Here is a 22,671-nt window from a genome sequence, read left to right on the forward strand (position 1 = left end):
TAGCTTCCTCCACAAGAGAGCAGACAGCAGTATCAAGCAGTATCAGCAGTATTTAGTCATGTGGAACTGAAAACCACAGCCACAGAAAGATAGAGAAAATGAAAAAGCACACGACTTTGTACCAGATGAAGGGACAGGATAAAACCCCAGAAAAACAACTAAATGAAGAGGAGATAGGCACCCTTCCAGAAAAAGAATTCAGAATAATGATGCTGAAGATGACCCAGGACTTTGAAAAAAGACTGGATGCAAAGATCGAAAAGTTTACCAAAGACCTAGAAGAATTAAAGAACAAACAGAGATATGCAACACAAGAACTGAAATGAAAAATACACTAGAAGGAACAAATAGCAGATTAACTGAGGCAGAAGGGCGAATAAGTGACCTGGAAGACAGAATGGTGATAATCATTGATGCGGAAAAGAATCAGGAAAAAAGAATGAAAAGAACTAAAGACAGCCTAAGAGACCTCTGGGACAACGTTAAATGCACCAACTTTCGCATTATAGGGGTCCCAGAAGGAGACGAGAGAGAGAAAGGACCCAAGAAAATACTGGAAGAGATTCTAGTTGAAAACTTCCCTAACATGGGAAAGGAAACAGCTACCCAAGTGCAGGAAGTGCAGAGAGTCCCAGGCAAGATAAACCCAAGCAGAAACATGCCAAGACATATAGTAGTCAAACTGACAAAAATTAAAGACAGAGAAAAGTTATTAAAAGCAACAAGGGGAAAATTACAAATAACATACAAGGGAACTCCCATCAGGTTAACAGCTGATTTCTCAGCAGAAACTCTGCAAGCCAGAAGGGAGTGGCATGATATATTTAAAGTGATGAAAGGGAAGAACCTACAACCAAGAATACGCTACCCAGCAAGGATCTCATTCAGATTCGAGGGAGAAATCAAAAGCTTTACAGACAAGCAAAAGCTAAGAGAATTCAGCACCACCAAACCAGCCCTACAACAAATGCTAAAGGAACTTCTCTAAGCGGGAAACATAAGAGAAGAAAAGGACCTACAAAAACAACAACAAAACAATTAAGAAAATGGTAATAGAAACATACATATCAATAACTACCTTGAATGTAAATGGACTAAATGCACCAAGCAAAAGACACAGACTGGCTGACTGGATACAAAAACAAGACCCATATATATGCTGTCTACAAGAAACCCACTTCAGACCTAGGGACACATACAGACTGAAAGTCAGGGGATGGAAAAAGATATTCTATGCAAATGGAAATCCAAAGAAAGCTGGAGTAGCAATAGTCACATCAGATAAAACAGACTTTAAAATAAAAAATGTTACAAGAGAAGAAAGGACATTACATAAAGATCAAGGGATCCATCCAAGAAGAGGAGATAACAATTATAAATATATATATACCCAATATAGGAGCACCTCAATACATAAGGCAAATGCTAACAACTACGAAAGAGGAAATGCAAGGCAGAAACAGAGACACAGATGTAGAGAACAAACACATTGGACACCAAGTGGGGAAAGTGGGGAGGGTTGGGGGGGGGATGAATTGGGAGATTGGGATACCAAATTGTACACTCTAAATATATGCTGTTTATTGTCTGTTACCTGTATCTCAATAAAAGTTCTAAAAAAAAAAAAACAATACCAAGAACACTTACATGACAATAAATTGGGCAAACTAGAAGAAATGGACAAATTTCTAGAAACACAAAACTTGCCAAGAATGAACCAAGACGAAAGAGACACTTTGAACAGATTAATCACTAGTAGTAAAATTGAATCTGTAATTTAAAAAACTCCCAGCAACAAAGTCCAGGACCAGACTGCTTCACAGCTGAATTCTACCAAACATACAAAGAAGAGCTAATACCTATCCTTCTAAAACAATTCTAAATTATTAAAGAGGTTGAAACACTCCCAAATTCATTCCACAAAGCCACCATTACCCTGATACTAAAACCAGACAAAGACACTACAAAAAAAGACAATTACAGGCCAAAATCTTTGATAGATACAAAAATCCTCATCAAAATATTAGCAAACCAAATCCAACAATATATAAAAAGGATCATACACCATGATCAACTTGGACTTATTCCAGGGACAGAAGGATGGTCCCTGGAATAAGTAAATCAATCAATGTAATACACCACATTAACAAAAGGGAAGACAGAAACCACATGATCATCTCAACAGACACTGAAAAAGCAACTGACAAAATTCAACACCCATTCATCATAAAAACTTTCATCAAAGTGGGTATAGAGGGAATATATCTCAACATAATAAAGGCCATATATGACAAATTCACAGCTAACATCATACTGAATGGTGAAAAGCTGAAAGCCTTCCCATTAAATTAAGCATCCAAAATGGAAGTGAAGAAGTCAAACTGTTAAAGATGATATGATACTAGAATCTAAAATATGGCATAAATGAACTTATCTACAAAACAGAAACAGACTCATAGATGTAGAGAACAGATTAGTGGTTGCCAAGGGGGAGGAGGGGAGGAAGAGGGATGGACTAGGAGTCTGGGCTTGCCATATGCAAACTATGACGTTTAGAATGGATAAACAACAAGGTCCTAATGTAGAGCACAGGGAACTATATTCAATATCCTGTGATAAATCATAGTGGAAAAGAAAATAAAAAAGAATGTAAAGGGAAAAAAAAGAATGTATATATGTTTATAACTGAGTCACTTTGCTGTAGAACAGAGACTGACATAACACTGTAAATCAACTATAGTTCAATAAAAAAAAAAAAAATGAAGAAAACCCTAAAGTCTCCACACAGACTATTAGAACTAATAAATGAATTCAGCAAAGTTGCAGGATACAAGATTAACATACAGAAATCTGTTGCTTTTCTATACAATAATAATGAACTATCAGAAAGAGAAAGTTAAAAAAAAAATCCCATTTGAAACTGTATCAAAAAGTACAAAATACCCAGGAATAAAACTTAACCAAGAAGGTGAAAGACCTAAACTCTGAAAACACAGATGAAGCAAAGTGAAGATGATACAAAGAAATGGAAAGATATCCCTTGCTCTTTTTGAATTGCAAGAATTAATATTGTTAAAATGACCATACTACCCAAAGCAATTTAGAGATTTAATGCAATCCCTATCAATTTACTCATGACATTTTTCACAGAAATAGAACAAAAAATCCTAAAATATACAAAGAACCACAAAAGACCACAAATTACCACAGCATTCCTGAGGAAAAAGAACAAAGCTGAAGGTATCACTATCCCAGACTTCAGACTATACTACAGTTACAGTAATTAAAACAGCAAAAGCATGTTTTGTATCTGGCAAAAAACAGACACACAGATCAACTGAACTAAGACAACCCAGAAATAAACTCATGCCACCTACAATCAATCTATGACAAGGAGGCAAGAATACATGATGGAGAAAAGACAGTGTTTTCAACAAGTGGTGCTGGGAAAACTGGACAGCTACAGATAAAACAACGAGATTAGAACATTCCCTTACACCATATACAAAAATAAACGCAAAATGGATTAAAGACCCAAATATACGACCCAAAACCATAAAACTCCTAGAAGAGAACATAGGCAGGACACTCTTTGACATAAATCATAGCAGTATTTTTTGGACCTGTCTCCTAAGGCAAAATAAATAAAAGCACAAATTAACAAATGGGACCTAATTAAACTTAAAAGCTTTTACACAGCAAAGGAAACCATGAACAAATCAAAAGGACAATCTATGGAATGGGAGAAAACATTTGCAAATGCTGCAACCAGCAAGGGGTTAATATCCAAAACCTACAAATAGCTCATACAACTCATTATCAAAAAGCAAATAATACAATAAAAAAATGGACAGAAGACCTGAAAAGACATTTTTCCAAAGAAGACATACAGATGGCTAACAGGCACATGAAAAGATGCTCAATATCGCTAATTACTACAGAAATGCAAATCAAAACAACGAGATATCACCTCACACCTGTCAGAATGGCCATTATCAAAAAGACAACAAATAACAAATGTTGGCAAGGATGTGGAAAAAAGAGAACCCTCATATACTGCTGGTGGAAATGTAAATTGGTGCAGCCACTATGGAAAACAGTATGGAGGTTCCTCAAAAAACTGAAAACAGAACTACCATATGATCCAGCAATTCCACTCCCGGGTATATAATATATCCAGAAAAAATGAAAACACTAATTCAACAAGATACATGCACCTGATTGTTCACAGCAGCACTATTCACAATTGTCAAGACATGGAAGCAACCCAAGTGTCCATCAACAGATGAATGAATGAAGATGATGTGATGTGTGTGTATATATATATATATACACACATACACACAATGAAATATTACTCCACCATAAAAAAGAATGAAATTCTGCCATTTGTAGCATCATGGATGGACCTAAAGAATATTATACTTAGTGAAATAAGTCAGAGAAAGATAAATACTGTGTGATATCACTTATATGTAGAATCTAAAATATAAAACAAACAAAAAAATGAAGATAGCAAAACAGAAACAGACTCACAGATACAGAAAACAAATGGTTACCAGCGAAGAGAGGAAAGCGGGGAGGGGCAAGGTAGGGGTATAGGATTAAGAGATACAAACTACTATGTATAAAACAAGCAAGAAGGATATGCTGTATAGCACAGGGAATTACAGCCATTACCTTTTAATAACTTTTATTGGAATATAATCTGTAAAAATACTGAATCACTACGCTGTACATCTGAAAATAGTATAATATTATAAATCAACTATACTTCAATTTTTAAAAAGTACTGAAAACCCAACTAAATAAACAAACAAATAAATATTATAAAGAGCTACCACAATTACATAGTTCTCCAAATACAATGGTAGATCCATTTCAAAATTAATTTTTAAGGTACATCAAATGTTTTTTTCCTTCCTTAAGTTATTCTTCTGGTTCACTCAAGGCTATTTTCCCAACCAATTCTACTGCTATAATCATTGAAGGCTCATCCCCAATTCTTACTCTATTCATTTTCTGCCAATATCAAACAGTAAAGAATAAAAGTCACTCCAGGGCCTGGAATCTGGCACTAATACTAGGGAATTTTCAATACTTATTGCCCTGCCCACTTTTTTGTTACTGTTGCAGGGTGGGGTTGGGTTATGGAGTGACCTCCTAAACATCCATCTTGAACTGGATAGATGAAACTTCTCTTATTACTATGGTCCTCTACTCTCTGAACCCTCAGTCACACCACTGCTATACATATTTATCACCTCCAGTAAACACAAACATGACTGATTTTTTAAAAATAAATTTGTTTATTTATTTTATTGGCTGTGTTGGGTCTTTTTTTGCTGTGCGCAGGCTTTCTTTAGTTGTGGTAAGTGGGGGCTACTCTTCATTGTGGTGCGCGGGCTCTAGGTGCGTGGGCTTCAGTAGTTGCAGCACATGGGCTCAATAGCTGTGGCTCACGAGCTCTAAAGCGCAGGCTCAATAGTTGTGGCTCACAAGCTTAGTTGCTTCGCGGCACGTGGGATCTTCCTGGAGCAGGGATCAAACCCGTGTCCCCTGCATTGGCAGGCGGATTCTTAACCACTGTGCCACCCAGGAAGCCCCAACTATGACTGATTTTTAATATCAATTTCTCTACAATCTCCACAAAATTCAAATCTTGACAACTAGGGAAACAGCATAATACTACCCTATATTGTGACTAACCTCAAACAGGTAAACCCATTTTTTAAAAGCTTACACACAGATTTTGAATTAAACCTAGATAGCATATCATCTCTCGAGCTCTGAAAGCAGTGTTTAAACTTTTTTTAATAATCCATATTCTCTTCTGATAAACTGCCTACTGTTAACATTATTATCCAATATAAACTATTATAATATTGAACATATTCTTTTTCAAACCACACAACATTCCAGGATTCTGATATCTGTCCTGGTTGAGAATTACTATATCGAAGATGAAGACTTATTATTAACAACTTTTAAAAGTAGCATATTTGTACATGCTTTTAATGAGCTATAACTACATGTGGGGAAAAATATAAATGGAGATAATATAAAAAGAATCAACTTACACATATAACATGTTTGTATCCAAGTCTATGCAAACAACATCTTGTGGTGGGTCATGAAGATCAAAATACCTTGAGTCAACTCCAACTATAAATGGTAAAGGTGCACTAAGCACTGCCGCCAGCGAAAGAGGACAAAGGGGAATATATGGGCATTGCCACTGAAATGGAAAGATCATCTGGGAAAAAAGTTTTAAAAAATTAACCAAGTTTTAAATTTGCAATGAGAATTATGTGATTAACTAATACCACTGAAAGGGATCATTAAAAAGCAGTTAAGTCTAGTTTCTTTTACCTTAAACTTCATTCCAAAAACTAAATGACTGTAAAATACTACCAGGCAATACTATGAACCAATGAGATTAAAATCTTCAAGCATGACAACGATCATAAGCACAATTAAAATGCTAACAGCTCTTTGCATGTTAATTCTTCTAATGCCTATAGGAAATCCACATTCCTATTTTATGGAGAAAGTGAAAGAAAAGAAAAAAATTGCCCAAAATTTTATAAACAAACCCATGATCTTAAACTCTGAGGCATTTCATCCATCTATTAATTTTCAAGATAACCTCTGACTAAACTCCAACTAAGAACACCAAGAACTAAAAAAAAAAATTTAAATGATTCTCTTGGGAATAGTAATAGTCAACCAAAAACTTCAACAAAAAAATTTCCTAACTGCCCAAATAAACATAAAATTATCCAACTTCAGTGAATCTTGGCATCTTAAAAATATTAGTCAATATAGGAGAAAGGGGCGGGGCGGGGGGGAGGGAAAAAAAAAAAAATATTAGTCAATATAAAACACACCTCAACAATCTTTACCAGCTTTCCTTTATAAAGCTCTACCTTAATAGTATCAATGTGGTCTTTTTAAAAAAGAAAAAAAGTCAAGTTATAATAAGTTAAAAATCAATCAATATTAAAATTTTAATCATTGGTGACAAAATCTTTCTTCTACTATAAAAATCATTGCCATCTTTCAAGGTCTAATTCAATTCTTACCTTACCCATCATTACTCACCCCCCATGATTACAGCATTTACTACCTCTGTCAGTTATTCCAGATGATTATACAGAATTGGGATTCTGTCTTCAATCATTTATTTACTTTCTAGTAGGCCTCATTAAGAAAGTGACTGAGCTGAAACTTGAAGGAGGTGAGGGATTTAGTCAAGGGGATATCTGGAAGAGTGCTTCGAAGAAAAGGAACGGCTAGAACAAAGACCTTAAGGTGTGAGGACTGCCTAATATGCTCCACAGGGAGCAAAGAGGCCAGTGCTGGAGCAGAGTGAGCAAAGAGGGAAAGTAGTAGAAAATGGTATCAGAGAACAGAGGGACAGAACTACGGCACAAAGGAACCTTGCAAGGACTTCAGATTTCCTCCAGCGAAAACTATCTTCCATTCAACAAAAGGTATGTTACACCTCTAACTACATAAAAAATTTTAGAAAAAAACTATTGGACAACAAAATACGACACTCTTGTCTTCACCTTTGACTTTTGCAGCACAATCATAAATAGGGTCAATTTTACAAAAATACTCGTTGGTTCCATCAATTTTTACTCTGGGGCTCCATTAACTCTTCAATATTCTTTGATATTCAAATCATTCTCCTTTTGAAGAATTTAACCTTGTCACAATTCTTTTCCATTTTCTCCTCTTTAAATGGTAAATTGCCTTACTATCAAATCTTCATTTATCAACAGTTCTGCAAGCAATTCAGACTGTTCCCCAACATCAGTTACATAAATTTCACGCAATCTTGCATTTTAATAAGATTTCCCATTTTACAGTGCAAGAGACTGGGCCACAAAGATTCAGACAGAGGGGTGTGGGATAATCTCTAAAGTTCTAAAGGAAGGAATATTTGAGTGGAACTTTCTAAACCTGGTCAGTTCATTAACAAATATTTTCATGTTATAACAACTTTTGCTTTCACATGCAACTGTGGAGGCTTGGAAAATTGGTATACAATTAGGATCTTCGCCCCCCATAAACCACTTCAAATGGTTATTACTGTTTTCAGTCCTAGCAGCATTTCTCTGACCAGATTAAGATCTTGGAGACATACTCTACTTGTTGATTTAACAAGTATTCATCGAGTGTTTACTCCATGCTATTTAACTGTGATAAGTGCTGAGGACACAGCAGTAAAAGAGACCTAAAAAAGATCCTTACTTTCATGAGAGTAAAATGGGGAAGGGAAGAGAGGAAACTCTCTTAAATTAAACAAATAATGGAAAATAGAGCTAGAGAAATGGAACATCCAAAATTCTATACTACGACCTATAAAACCCTACATGGTCAGACCTCTTTCTAACTGCAACGGGAAGCCATCAAGAGGTTTTAAAATAGGACTTGATTTAACTTTTATTTATGCTTTTCACAATAGCTAAGCATTTGCACATTATCCAATTTCACAATCACCTAGATTTTCCTATACATTACTGGCTCACAATCATTAAAAGTTAAAATTGTAAGAAATTAGTCATGTAATTCATGTCCACAATTTTAGGGCAGCTGAAATTGACCAGAGCTTCTCATTTAATACAGTAAGCTTTATTCACAAGTTCTAATTATCATGTAATCATATAGGTTCTCTGAAGAACTCTAAAATATGAAAAAGTAGAAACTGAAATTTTCTCTCAATAGAAATCATCTTTTTTCTTTATTATATTTAGTATTTCTCTTTGCCACCCTATACATTTATGTTAAACATTAGTGGTAATTTCAAAGTTGCTTTCATTAAAGGAAATTTCCCGAGTAAAAATTCTCTGTCAAGAATTCTGTACAAAAAAGAAAATTATATACTTACAGCTACAACAGCTTCAGCAACTCCAGTCAACACAGCTGGCCTAAGAGAATGCAGCAAAATCTTACTCTCAAGTAAAACAAAGAGCAGAAGTGTTGCACAATTCTCAGGACCCAGATTCATTAACAAGGTGCTAAAGTTGGCTCCACTAGAAAAGGAGAGAAAAGGAGGTGATTATGAGCTATTTCACCAAAAGGTGTTAAGATGTGCTTATTAAATTATTTCCTAAATATTAATAAATTGAGAATCTAATATTAATTTCAAGTCCTGATTTAGTCACCACTGAAAAGTAGCAAATTTAATAAGATAGTATAACAGAATGATTCAAACTCATCCTTTGGTAACAAAGGGGTGTTTTATCAGGAAGGATTTTCCTAAAGAACAGCCATTTGAGCTGAGCTCAAAAGAAAGAAAGCAGGAGTTGGTGGGATGACAACATTTGCAAAGGTCCTGAAGCAAGAAAAAGCAATTATCATGTTCAAGAAATTGAAATAAACTTATTTGTGACTAAAGCATAGTAAAGGAAGGGGTGAAAATAAAAGGCTATGCCCAAAAGAAAAATATCTGCATTCTCAAAAGGACACACTGACTGCATTGTGGATAAAAAACTGAAAGACAACAGCAAAAGAGTGCCAATTAAGAGGTTCATAATGAAGCAGTCCAGGTAAAGGTCATACTAGCCTGGGCTAGTAATGCAGATGAAGAGATACTAACAGATTCAAGACATTTTAGTAGGTAAAATCAATTCACCTTGAACATTTAGTAATGAACTGGATATGGGGAGGGGAGATGAGAGGAAAAAAGAGGTATACCCGACATCCAATCTTACAACCTTCTTTAAGCGTTCCATTCTTAAAATGGTGAATGGCCCCAGATATCAAAGTTAGAAACATTAAAGCTATTCTTAGTTTGTAAAAATAACACAACTCTATTATACTAACCCTTAAAATATTTTAAAGCATTCTGCTCTAAGTGAATAAATATTATTTTATAAACCATTAATTACCTTAGTGGTAAAGGTGTAGAAACTGGTTGTGATAATATTAATGCATCATGGACAGATAGCTTAAAAAAAGAAAAAAAGTGATAAATTAACCAAGCCAATTTTGAAACCTAAATATTTAGATCAAGGGTAAAATGGAAAATAGTTTAATATATAGACTGATACAGTTTTGGAAAAGTATTAAAATATAAAACAATAGCTGTATTTACCTAGAAATATAGTTCTTTATAATTAAATGGTTGATTCAACTGAATTCTGATCCAGTTAATTGATTAAAATACAGCTGTTTAAAAATTATGGAGTAACTGCTTTTTAAAAGCCTCAAATTTATTTACTCTATATTTGGCAACTGCTTAATATATATTAATACCTGCTGAACTGAAATACATTCAAGATTAACAATATTTGACTCTCACACACGATGTTAATAAACATCTTAAAAAAATGTTTAAATAGCTTGCTTCTACAGATTAGCCCAACTCAAAGTGCCAGTCTGCAAATTGTTATCAGTTCAGTAAGAAATAGTATATAACACTATATAGAAAGATAGTATTTAGAGAGAAAGCAATTTAGAAACTTTTATGGCAATCTGACACTGCTCTCATATCCAAATACATTACCAGTGAACTCATGTCTTTGGATAGGGTATAGACCTGTCTATGTCTATACTATCTCATATGGTAAGCTGCTTATGTTACAAGCTATATACTTATACAGGTCTGCCATTGACTGGAAGTAAAAAGAAACTGGTCCTTTAACAGCCCTGTTATAAACTACTTCACTTCTGCTCTCCAATCATAATCAATTTCACATTTAATATTTATTAGTCACTCCAATGTTAAAAACATGCCCTTAACATAGTTCTGGGTCTTATGTTATTAAAATCAGCTATATAAAGGCCACACATGGACCAATGATGATGTCATGAACCAAGTATTATAATTATTCCAATTCTGTATATTCAAAATTCAAAAAAACAATACAAAAGAATATTTGCTAAAGATATAAAATACAGGAACTTCAAGGACTATGGTCTTCATGGATGTATCTTGCCCCACCTCAAACTCAGAGGGCCAGAGAATCCACACTGCAATGACGAAATTAACATATGCAGCACTCCCCTCAAACATACTCTTTTTTCGATTACCTGTACCAGGATTCTTGGTCTTTGTGGTGAAGGAAAAGGGATGTTTTGCATAAAATGTGAAATGTGCCTAGAAAAAATTTTTGAAATAAAGATAATTACTTTTCTAACATGATTCATGGATTTTAACGGATCTTAAATTTCATTACTTATCATCCCGGATCTGACAAAGCCACTTACCTAAAACTTAAGCTAAATAAATAAATTTACTTAGTGTAAATAAATGTACTCATTCCACTATGACTGGAATGCAACTTCTAAAACGCAAAATGTGTTTCCTGATTAAAAGTCCAGATTAATATACCCCATTATCACCAGGAAAAGAAGAGTAACATGAATATAGTTTTCATGAAAGAAGCTAATATCTACTGCCCTGGTTATCATTACCAGCATGGTGAGCAACTAACTGTGATATAATGAATCAAAACTAATACAGAATTTAATCCTAATAAATTAACTGAATATTAATTAAATTAATATAGTTCTTATATAACTTTGGGCAACTCACTTGCCCTATTTCTCCACCTATAAATAATACGTCTTAAGTTTTTCCAAAGTTTTGAGCTCTTAGGAGCCACTAAAGTACAAAGTATTACTTCAACTGAGAAAAAAAGAATGGATCACATACACTGATTTTTTTTTCACAAACTTCATAGAACCTTAATTTTTAAAAAGGTTGCTAACTTATCATTAACAGTAAATTTACTTCAAACAATTTTAACTTAATCTGACAGCTGAAAGTTAAATCTATAATTATGAACCATGAGATTGTCATTCCAATAACACAACATGAAAGCTGAAACCATATTGCTATACCGAATTTTGATGCGTTTATGCAGAGTAGTTTTACTATTTTTTAAAGTTGATATTTGAGCAGCATTACTTTAAAACCTACTGGTAACTGGCCCCCTCTTATCTACTAAACTAGTATGCTTCACTGATAATCTTTTTTTACTATAATGTGAAATTTTCAAATTAAGAGAATCTGTGTTTACGCACAGTATAACACATTTCCACAAAGCTCCTGACTTGCTTTGTTAGCAGGATACATAAGTTATTTACTATGATAAATAGGAGTCAATGTGCTATTAGAAGTCAGAAAAGATGTGATTTTTAAAAGATAGTGGTTCCACATCTATTTTTCTTGCTTACAAAACATTTCCACAATGAAGAGAATTACAAATCAAAGTGAAAACATGCAGAGCTCTATCAATGCTAAAACCAAAACCTTACTTTTAACATCAATTAACTCACCCTTATTAACTTCTATATCAGTTTAGAGATGTTTTAACTTGGAATAGTCATTTGGATGGTTGGGGTGTGCATCAACAGCTATTTTTCTCTTGGTTATTCAAGAATGAATAGGAAGAACACACATAGCACAATGTATGTAAGATTCTTCCTCAGCTAAATTCTCAAAAGATTTTTATTTGGTCATCCTCATCACCACTCCTCAATTTTAAATTCAGAGTCAATGATTCAGGTGAAGAGGGGAGCAAGTAAAAAGTAGGATGACTGTGACTCTCCTTCCCTTTCAACTCTGATGCTTAAAGTTAAATAAACAATGAAATGTACATATATACATCCAATTTTTCCACCAGGCATCCTTCAAATTATTATACATACTTTTCAATGGGAAGAGGATGTGGTCCAGACACAGAAAGTTTGTAGATAAACATGAGAAACTTTCTAAAAGCTTCAAAAAAAGGCCAGTGTGAGAGTAAACAAATGCATTTGTTTGAATTGATGGATTTGGAGACCATTTTTCTCTCCACAGGTGTCAAGAGGCCCAGCTGCATAAGCTGTTTTTCTGTTAGAAGTTCTCGAGAGTAAGGTTCATAAAACTGGATGGCAGCTCCATATACCTACAGAGTAAAAGAATTCCATAATAAAATTTTGAGTGTTTTTAGAAATTAATTTCTCTTTTTCTCTTATTCCAAACGAAGTATTTTCTTAGAGTGCATATGACAGATAAATAGAAAAAACAAAAAAACAAAAACAAAAATTCAAACATTGGTGATGGGAATATAAAACGCTGCAGCTATGGTGGAAAACAGTTTGGCAGCTCCTCCAAAAGTTAAACGATTACCATATGATCCAACAGTTTCACTCCTAGTTTCACTCAAACAAATACTTGTACACCGATGTTCATAGCAGCTTTATTCAACAATAACCAAGAGACAGAAACGACCCAAATGTCCATCAACAGATGAACAGATAAACAAAATGTGGAACAGTCGTTCCCTCAGTATTCGATGGGGTTGATTCCAGGACCCCCAGCAGATACTGAGATCCATGAATACTCAAGCCCCTATAGAAAATGATGTGGTACAGTCGGCCCTCCAGATCCATAGGTTCGGCATCTCTGGATACAGTGGGCTGCCTGTATATACACTCAATGGAATATTATTCATCCTTAACAAGGAATCAAATTCTGATAAATACTGCAACATGGATGAACCCTGATAACATTATGCTAATTGAAATAATGCAGACACAGAAGGACAAACATTATATGATTCCATTTATATGTGCTACCTAGAACAGGCAAATTGGTAGGGAAAGATAGTAGAAAAGAGGGACACAGGATAGGAATGGAAGAAGCTCCTGTTTAGAGTGATGAAAAAGTTCTGGAAATGGATAAAGTGATACTTTTATAAATCTTTTAACTCTTTAGCCACTACATATGTGTGTGTGTGTGTGTATATGTGTATACATGTCATATATATATGTGCGTGTGTGTGTATTATATCACATTAACCCTTATCTTTACAGATACAAACAATACTCTCAGATACAATTATTTCAAAGTCATCTCAGGTTTCTGTTGTTGTTGTTTTTGTTTTTTAAACCAGAAACTTATTTTATTATCAAATATGTCTTAAATATTGCATTTAAATTTGGGTTTCTTTAATGTTTCAGAGTTTCACAAAAATCAAATGAATCAAGATACTTTAACCAAACGTTTAGTTTAAATTGTTAGAAGCAATGGATTCTATGCCCATACTTACAATATTTAAGTCAAGGAAAGAAAGATGAAATCACAAAGTAGTTGTAATTATCCCATGGGTACAAGGAATTAGGATAATAGTCTCAGAGATTATTACTATTTTTTTAAAGCTCTTTATTGGAATATATTTGCTTTACACTCTTGTACCAATTTTTGAGGTACACCAAAGTGAATCAGCTGTATTTATACATATATCCCCATATCCACTCCTTCCCACAGCTCCCTCCCCTGCCCCCCGTCCTGGCCCTCTAAGGCATCTCCCATCATCAAGTGGATCTCCTTTTGTTATACAGCAACTTCCCAACTAGCTATCTGTTTTACAGTTGGTAGTGTAAATATGTCTATGCTACTTTCTCACTTCGTCCCAGCTTCCCCTTCGCCCCCCACCCCAGCCCCATGTCCTCAAGTCCATTCTCTACTTCTGCATCTCCACTCAGGGGTTTTTAACAAGCAATATGACAAAAGCACCATGATGAGGCTTCACTGTTCTCTACTGGTCAAAGTAAATTTGGTAACTCTTGAGTGTCTGAAGATCTTAAAATATTCATTTATATTTATTACTTTCAACGAGAGAAACTATAAATGATTATTAAGCTAAAGAGTAAGCTTACTCGTAAGCAATCCAGTCAATATAGTATTGGCCTTCCATTCAGTGAGTATTTTACTATTGTTCCAGACACTCTGCTGGACACTTAACCTTAATTACCGTCTTTAGTACGGTGGTTATAAACTTGAACACTGGAGAATGAGGACACAGATGTATTTTTGTTTGCTCCATAAGAGTCAGCCTTAGTTAGTTACACTTTTGAATAAAATTGACTACTGTATCAAATTTCCTAAGTTTTCAATTTTTAAATTTCTACTAGATCTGTAGTTTTATTTACTTTTCATTTCCTAATATTGCTTATTTTTGACATCTCTTTTTTACTTTAAATTATCATTCTATGTTAATATTACTGTTTATATACATTTTGAATTTTTGGCTATTACCAATAAAGCATACAAATATACATGTTTTGGAGAATATATACAGTCATTTCTCTTGGGATATGCTCAGGTGTATAACTGTTGGGCCACAGAGTTATGTCTCATCGTTGCTGACAATGTGGAAGTTCTGAATACAAGACCCTTGTGGATTACCTTTAGAATCACATTACTTTCTCCCAGTCTAGGGCCTGCTTTTTCACCTTTTTAATGGTACCTTTGAATGAACAGATGTCCTTAACTCCAATGAGGTCTTATTACTCATCTTTTCTTTCATGGCTCGTGCTTTCTGCATACTGTTTAAACTATCTTCACTTACTCCCTCAATTTTAATGTGTTATTTGTCTTCTGACCCTCATTGTTGTTGAGAAATTAGCCATTAATCAATAGTTATTCCTTTGAAAGTAAATATGTCTTTTCTTTCTGGTTGTTTTTGTCTTTGGTATTCCATGGTTTCACTATAATATGAAAAGAAGTGCGTTTATTTTTTTTCCCCTGACAATTCAGAGTGTATCTTTAACCTGAAAAACTCAATTTTTCATCAACCTGGAAAACTGTCCATCAACCACTAGCTCTTAAAATGCTGCCTCTGCCTTCCCTACTTTCTCCTTCTGGGATTCACTAAATATCTACTGGTTCTTTTGATTCTACCCTCTACATTTTTAAACTCCTTTTATGTTTTATGTTTTTCTGTGCCACATTCGCGGTAACCTACTTTCCACTTCATTAATTCTTCCTTCATGTATGACTTATTTGTTTAAACCATTCATTAAATTTTTAATTATAAGGATCAAATTTTTCATTTTTAGACATCTGATTCTTTTTCCAACTGTCCATTCATTTTTCAAAATATCCTGTTCTTTCCTTGATGTTTTGAGCCCCTCAATTAGGTCTTGAATCATTTCAATTATATATTCAATTTATAATAACTTTGATATTGTCATTCTATCATTTCAATATCTTAAGGGTCTAATCCAGCTCTGTGTCTTGTTGATCCTTCCTATGGTACCTAAGTCTTCTAACTTTTACTAGAAGCTCATCTTGAGGCCTGAGTTTTGGGGGCATCTCTCCAGAGACTTCACATTTGCTCCTATAGACACTCCAGGGGTATCAGCATCCTGATCCCAATTTTCATGCAGACTTCTCACTTTGGGCATTATAATACAAATTTAAATAAAAATGTATTGTGTCCAAATAATCCTAACATTCAAATAAAACATATTGTTCATTTTATGGATTAAAAACATGGACAAAATAGGTTTAATAAAAGAGAAAAAATATACCTTTTCAGCAGAAGAGCCTGTGAGGACAAAAGTTGAAAAAACTGGAAGTGGATATTTGCTTTGGGGATCCCAACATTCAATAGTAGCTCCCATCGGAAGGCAGAAGAGAGGGACAGATTCCGAGAGTGGAAATGACTCATAGTCCTCTTCTGGATATCTAAAAATTAAGCCTATTGGAGAAAGCACATAATGATCATTTATTCCTCTATTTATTTATTTTTAATTTTTATTCTTTGGCTGTACCACACAGCTTGCAGGATCTTAGTTCCCCAACCAGGGATTGAACCCAGGCCCAGGGCAGAGAAAGTACCAAGTCCTAACCACTGGACTGCCAGGGAACTCTTGCTAATTTCTTTAAATAGTTACTTTTAAATAGTTATTAATATGTGATGCATATTAATAGGATATTTTAATAGCAAATTTTATAGAAATATTTATGTGTGAAATTTCAAGATCAATTTTTCTCTTGCCATATCAGTAATTAAAATAAATAACAAATTTACCATTTATTTTTATCCATGGACTTAGAGATCACTGTAACATTAAAATGTATTAAATATATTAGTTAAAACTCTACTCAACAGGATCATTAATCTTAATGTGTTTTCCCTACATACTGCCAACATCCTAGAGAAAGCAAGAAACATACAGGAAAATGTACCAACTATTTCAGTTAGTCTTCTATGGGGAAAAAAAAAATTCAGGGAAGGGACAAGTGTTATGAAATAATGCCAAGGCAGCTCCTAAACTTATCTTGAGAGAGCAGCAGTGTAAAATGAATGCAACACAAAAGTAAATGAGACAGAAACTCTTGTGACTAAGTACAGAGTATGCGAGACCAATGAAGTAGGAGCAGGGAGCACCCTGAGGAGTATAACAAAGCCCCTTCAGAATAAAGTAGCTACATGGCATCAATTTCTTAGCCTCTAATATCTCTAATACACAGACCACCTCTACGTTAAACACTTGAAAATCAGTAGCAGAATTTTGAGTCCAAATTCAGTCTCCAAAATTCTTTATTCTAAAATATGTCTTATATCAAATACTTGAACTCTTTCACAAAACTTGTTTCTATAAGTTTTAAGTGACAATTTCACCCCACCAAAAAATTTTTTTTAAGGAAATCACATATAATTAACACATTAGAGCAATAGTAACAGTATTACACTTTAAAGTGATACTGAAATTTAACTGTTAGTTGATGCCATTATTTTTATATAATAAATTAAATGGTTTGATTCATTAGTATGACTGTCTTTATGAAGACAATTAAGATTTCTCATACATGGATTTGCCTGACTTCCCTGAAGTCAAACTTTATTCCAAAAATTGTGCATGATAAAAAGTAATTGACACTGCTTCTTTTCACAAAGAAGTATTCCAGTATCTCTTCTATTTACAACTGGAGCATACCTGTATTTTCAGTTCTTATCCCACCATACCAGTGGGATGAAGAGGTCACACTTAAATCTTTACAGCCCTTGACACTTTACTGTGCAGTAAGAATGTGGCGATAGATTTCTCAAACACTTCATGGCAGAAAAGGTTCTCAGGCCCTCCTCTCTTCCATATAGCTGATTCTTTGCAACAAGGGAAAAAGGAAGCAAGTCCACCTTTCATGGCAAGTAACATGTGGTTTCAAATCAGACACACAGAGATAAGAGAAGGAAATATATAAGAAGTAAAGATGCAGTTTGACACCTTTCTGACTGCCAAAATATAAAAGGTCAGAGTAAGCATTTTCCACTCAACTATTAAATCTATTAGTGTAGACCAAAAGCTTAATGTTTATTCCACAAATGCTTGCTTGGAATAAAATTTTCTGTTTAATTAACAGTATATTTTTGTTGGTGGCGGGTAATATTAATATTTTTTTAGTAATGTATTTAAGAAAACATATACCTTTCATGCTAAAGTTACAGATAATTCAATTTATGAATATATCAATTACACAAACTGCATAAGGAAGCATACACTGTCTCTTCTAACCAAATGAGAGTATGCAACAATATAGAGACCTTTTTTTTTTAATTTACTTACCAGCTTTATATGCTATTGCATTAGAAGCAGGCACAGACTTCTTATAACATAGAAACACACTGGAACCCCACTGTAAAATATAAATTAGGTTTAAAAAAAAAGAGTGATAATAAATTGATTTTGTTGAATGTCTTCTAAAGATTTTGACTATTTTCTCAGGGAAGTCTATTTAAAACATGTTTATCAAAAAGAATATATAGTATACAATATAGCAAAACATGAAACTGAAAACATTAGAAGAAAAGGAATAAAAAATAACTGCCACAAAAATTAAACTAATGCGAAGCTTGTTTCAAAAGGTTTAGAATTCTACAATCACACAGAGGTTGCCTCTATTTGAGAGAAACAGCACAAAATGGAGTTGGTGCTGAGCCCAAACTAGGGAAGACTGGGGTCACTAGATGCTATGAAGTCATTATCTCCAGAGGCAAACCTGTCTTGACTAACAGCTTTGCAAGCATGGGTCATCTCTGCCTATACCTCAATTAAGCTAATATTAGTTTAAGATGTTATTCAAAATAAATGTAACACAACAGTAAACTTTAGTGTCATAAAACTATAAATCCAATGTATATGTTGCATTTTCTTCTTCACTAGAGCCCTTTCAAAATAAATATGAAGACTACAATATTTAAAATAAGTAAATAAATAAATATAAGGGGTGTCTCAACCCAGTCTGCCTGCAATTGTCCTTGAAGACACCACTGAAACCCAAAAGCTAACAAAACCTGTGTATTAGTGTAATGTATTAGCACACACCCAAAAAAAAAAAAAAAAAAATCCCTGACTTTAAGTATCTATTTTCTGGGTGAAATTAATCTAAAACATCAGATAGCTAAGGGTATTTTTAAGTTATTATGAACCATAAAAATTAGAGAGCTAAAATAAAAACAATCATGAAAATACAAACTGAGAGTAAATAATAAGATTAATAATAAAGAGGAGTCCAAAAAAATTTTAATTTTCATATGAAATTTTGGAAATGAAACTTTCTTCTTACCATTCCGCAATTTAAGTTTCTGTCAACTTTGCAGAAAGTATGAGGCGGGGTTTCTCCCTTACTGGTTACAATAACACAGATATCAGTTACAGCCAACGAATTCTGGGGTCGAATTAGAGGAGCTCTTCGAAAAGTGATAAAGATTCTTTGTGAAGTAGTTGAACTATTGTTGACATTGGCACAGCGACCGTAGGGTGTGGCTTGGATCACTTCACATCCTGGAATTAGCCTTTCTTTCCCATCATATAAAACTCTGCATGGCAGGGACAGAGGAAATAAATAGATAAGTAAACATATGTCAGGTTAATGCTTGTTTTCTCCTTGAAAATAAAATAAAATGTTTTGGTCCCTCTTGTTGTTTCCCATATCTAAACTGTAAACCAAAATTAAAATTATTATTTTGGGAGTTATAAAAATCTCTTAACTACTGTTTTACAACAGCTAGAATACAATTTTAGAAATGTAAACAGGATCAAACAACTTGATTTCTTTTTTATTGCTTATTACAAGAAACATATGAAGCAAAAAAGGGGTAACACCAAAACCATCCTCAGGTCGACTCTTAGAAATTTTATCTAGTATTCAGATGTTTTCACAAAATTTACCTTCATAATTCCTGTCAAATTTTTACCTTTAAAAATTCCTTGACTGAAACTCTAAAACAGTGTTTAAAGAAATTAGAGATGAGCTAATAAATAAAAAGTCATGGATAAGAACATTTAATATTGGTTAGATGTCAAATTACTATCTAAATCCTAGATGCCTGTTTTTTTAGAAATAGACAACAAGATCCTAAAGTTCATATGGAAATGCAAGCAACCCAGTATAAACCAAAGAAATCTGGAAGAACAGAACAGACTTGGAGGATTCACACTCCATTTCAAAACTTACTACCAATCTGTCATCAGTACACTGTGGTACTAATATAAGGATAAACATATAGATCAATGCAGTAACATGGACAAGTCTAGAATTAAACCCGTACACTTACAGTCAATTGATTTTGACAAAAGTGGCAAGATTAAATCAACGGGAAAAGAATCTTTTCAACAAATGGTGATAGGACAACTGGATATTCAAATGCAAAAAAACAAAGTTGGACCCCTTCCTTACAATACACACTAGAAAACCAAAAATGGATCAAACACTTAAACGTAAGAGTTAAAACTGTAAAACTCCTAGAAAAAAAACAGAGGAAAAAATCTTTGCAGCCTTGGGTTAGACTAAGCCTTTTTACATATGACACCAAAAAGCACAAGTGACAAAAAAAAAAAATGATAAACTAGACTTCATTAAAATTAAAAACTTCTGTGCTATAATTGATACCATCAAGAAAGTGAAATGATAACCACAGAATGTGAGAAAATATTTGCAAATCATGTATCTAACTAGGAAATTCTTTCCAGAATATGTAAAAAAAACTTACAATATAAAAAAATATATACAATTTAAAAATGGGCACAGGACTGGCAAAGGATATTTGCAAATTCTCTGTACTATCTTTTCTTTACAATTCTTCTGTAAAAAGTAAAATTATTTTAAAGTAAAACATCCTTATTTTTTAATGGGCAAAGAATCTAAATAGATATTTGTCCAAAGAGGACATATAAATGTCCAAAAGCACATGAAAAGATCCTGAGTGTACTATTACCCATTAGGGAACTGCAAATCAAACCATGATGAGATACCACTTCACATTAGTGGGAATGGCTAGAATAAAAAAGACAGGTAATAACAAGTGTCAGAAAAATTGGAATCCTCATACATTGCTGGTGGAAATCAACAGCTTTGGAAAACAGTTTGACAGTTCCTCAATGGGTTAAACAGATTTTCTACATGACCTACGAGGAAAAATAAACATGGGTTTTCCTTGATATACACTAGAAGAGAAAAGAAAACACACATCTATACAAACACCAGCACACAAATGCTTATAACAGCATTATCCACAACAGCCAAAAAGTGAAAATAATCAAATGTCCATCAACTAATGAATGGATATGTAGAATGCAGTATAGCCATGTAACAGAATATCATGGATCAATAAAGAGAGAGGAAGTATTGATACATGGTACAACGGTGGATGAACCTCATAAACATATGAAGTGAAAGAAGCCAGACAAAAAAGACCACACACAGTATAATCCCATTTACATGAAATGTCCAGAATAGGCATATCTACAGAGACAAAACAATTTAGTAGTTGCCTAGGGCTAGAGAGTAGGAAAGAGTATTGGAGAGTGACTGCTAAGAAAATAAGGTTTCTTTTTAGAGTGATGAAAATATTCTAAAATGGACTGTGGCTACACAACTCTGTGAATACACTAAAGACCATTTAATTGTACACTTTAGATGGGTGAATTGTACAATACGTGAATTACAGCTCAATGAAGTTGTTAAAGGAATTTCCCTGCTGGTGCAGTGGTTCAGAATCTGCCTGCCAAAGCAGGGGATATGGGTTCGATCCCTGGTCCAGGAAGATCCCACATACCATGGAGCAACAAAGCCCGAGTGCCACAACTACTAAGCCTGCGCTCTAGAGCCTGCAAGCCACAGCTACTGAGCCTGCATACTGCAACTACTGAAGCCTGAGCGCCTAGAGCCCGTGCTCCACAACAAGCCACCACAATGAGAAGCCCACACACTGCAACAAAGAGTAGCCCGTTTGCCACAAGTAGAAAAAGCCCGCACACAGCAACAAAAATAATGCAGCAAAAAATAGATAAATAATTTTTTGAAAAAAGAAATTAAGAGAAATGATTTTTTTTTTCATTTGGTTTTCAATTTTATTTATTTATTATTTTTTGGGGGGTACATCAAGTTCAATCATCTGTTTTTATACATGTATCCCCGTATTCCCTCCCTCCCTCGACTCCTCCCCACCCTCCCCGTCCCAGTCCTCTAAGACATCATCCATCCTTGAGTTCAACTCCCTTTGTTATACAGCAACTTCCCACTGGCTATCTATTTTACAGTTGGTAGTATATGTCTATGCTACTCTCTCACTTCATCTCAGCTTCCCCTTCATCCCCCATCTCCCCAAACCTCGAGTTCTCCAGTCCATTCTCTGCATCTGTGTCCTTGTTCTTGTCTTGTCACTGAGTACATCAGTACCATTTTTAGATTCCGTATATGTGAGTTAGCATACAATATCTGTCTTTCTCTTTTGCACTTACTTCACTCTGTATGACAGACTCTAGGTTTATCCACCTCATTACATATAGCTCCATCTCATCCCTTTTTATAGCTGAGTAATAGTCCAGAAATGATATATTTTTTTTAAAGTGTGATGAGGTCACAAAACCAGAGGT

General features: G+C 34.2%; 1 protein-coding gene across 4 annotated transcripts in view; it reads right to left on the reverse strand.

Annotated features, from left to right (window-relative positions):
• Positions 1–22,671, reverse strand: part of DENND4C (DENN domain containing 4C) — a 142,309-nt gene that overhangs the window by 74,868 nt on the left and 44,770 nt on the right. For 3 of the 4 annotated variants that reach the window (XM_057724920.1, XM_057724922.1, XM_057724921.1), the window contains exons 3-10: positions 19,361–19,613; positions 18,361–18,430; positions 16,321–16,490; positions 12,670–12,908; positions 11,047–11,113; positions 9,903–9,961; positions 8,900–9,044; positions 6,081–6,256 (exon numbers count right to left, since the gene is read on the reverse strand). In XM_057724920.1, coding sequence (XP_057580903.1) covers positions 6,081–6,256; positions 8,900–9,044; positions 9,903–9,961; positions 11,047–11,113; positions 12,670–12,908; positions 16,321–16,490; positions 18,361–18,430; positions 19,361–19,613 — 1,179 coding nt within the window. Of the gene's footprint in view, positions 1–6,080; positions 6,257–8,899; positions 9,045–9,902; positions 9,962–11,046; positions 11,114–12,669; positions 12,909–16,320; positions 16,491–18,360; positions 18,431–19,360; positions 19,614–22,671 lie in introns of those variants that run through there. The other variant, XM_057724925.1, reaches the window with a different exon arrangement.

The sequence above is a fragment of the Hippopotamus amphibius genome, chromosome 2, assembly GCF_030028045.1.
Source record: "Hippopotamus amphibius kiboko isolate mHipAmp2 chromosome 2, mHipAmp2.hap2, whole genome shotgun sequence".
Taxonomy (NCBI): Eukaryota; Metazoa; Chordata; class Mammalia; order Artiodactyla; family Hippopotamidae; genus Hippopotamus; species Hippopotamus amphibius.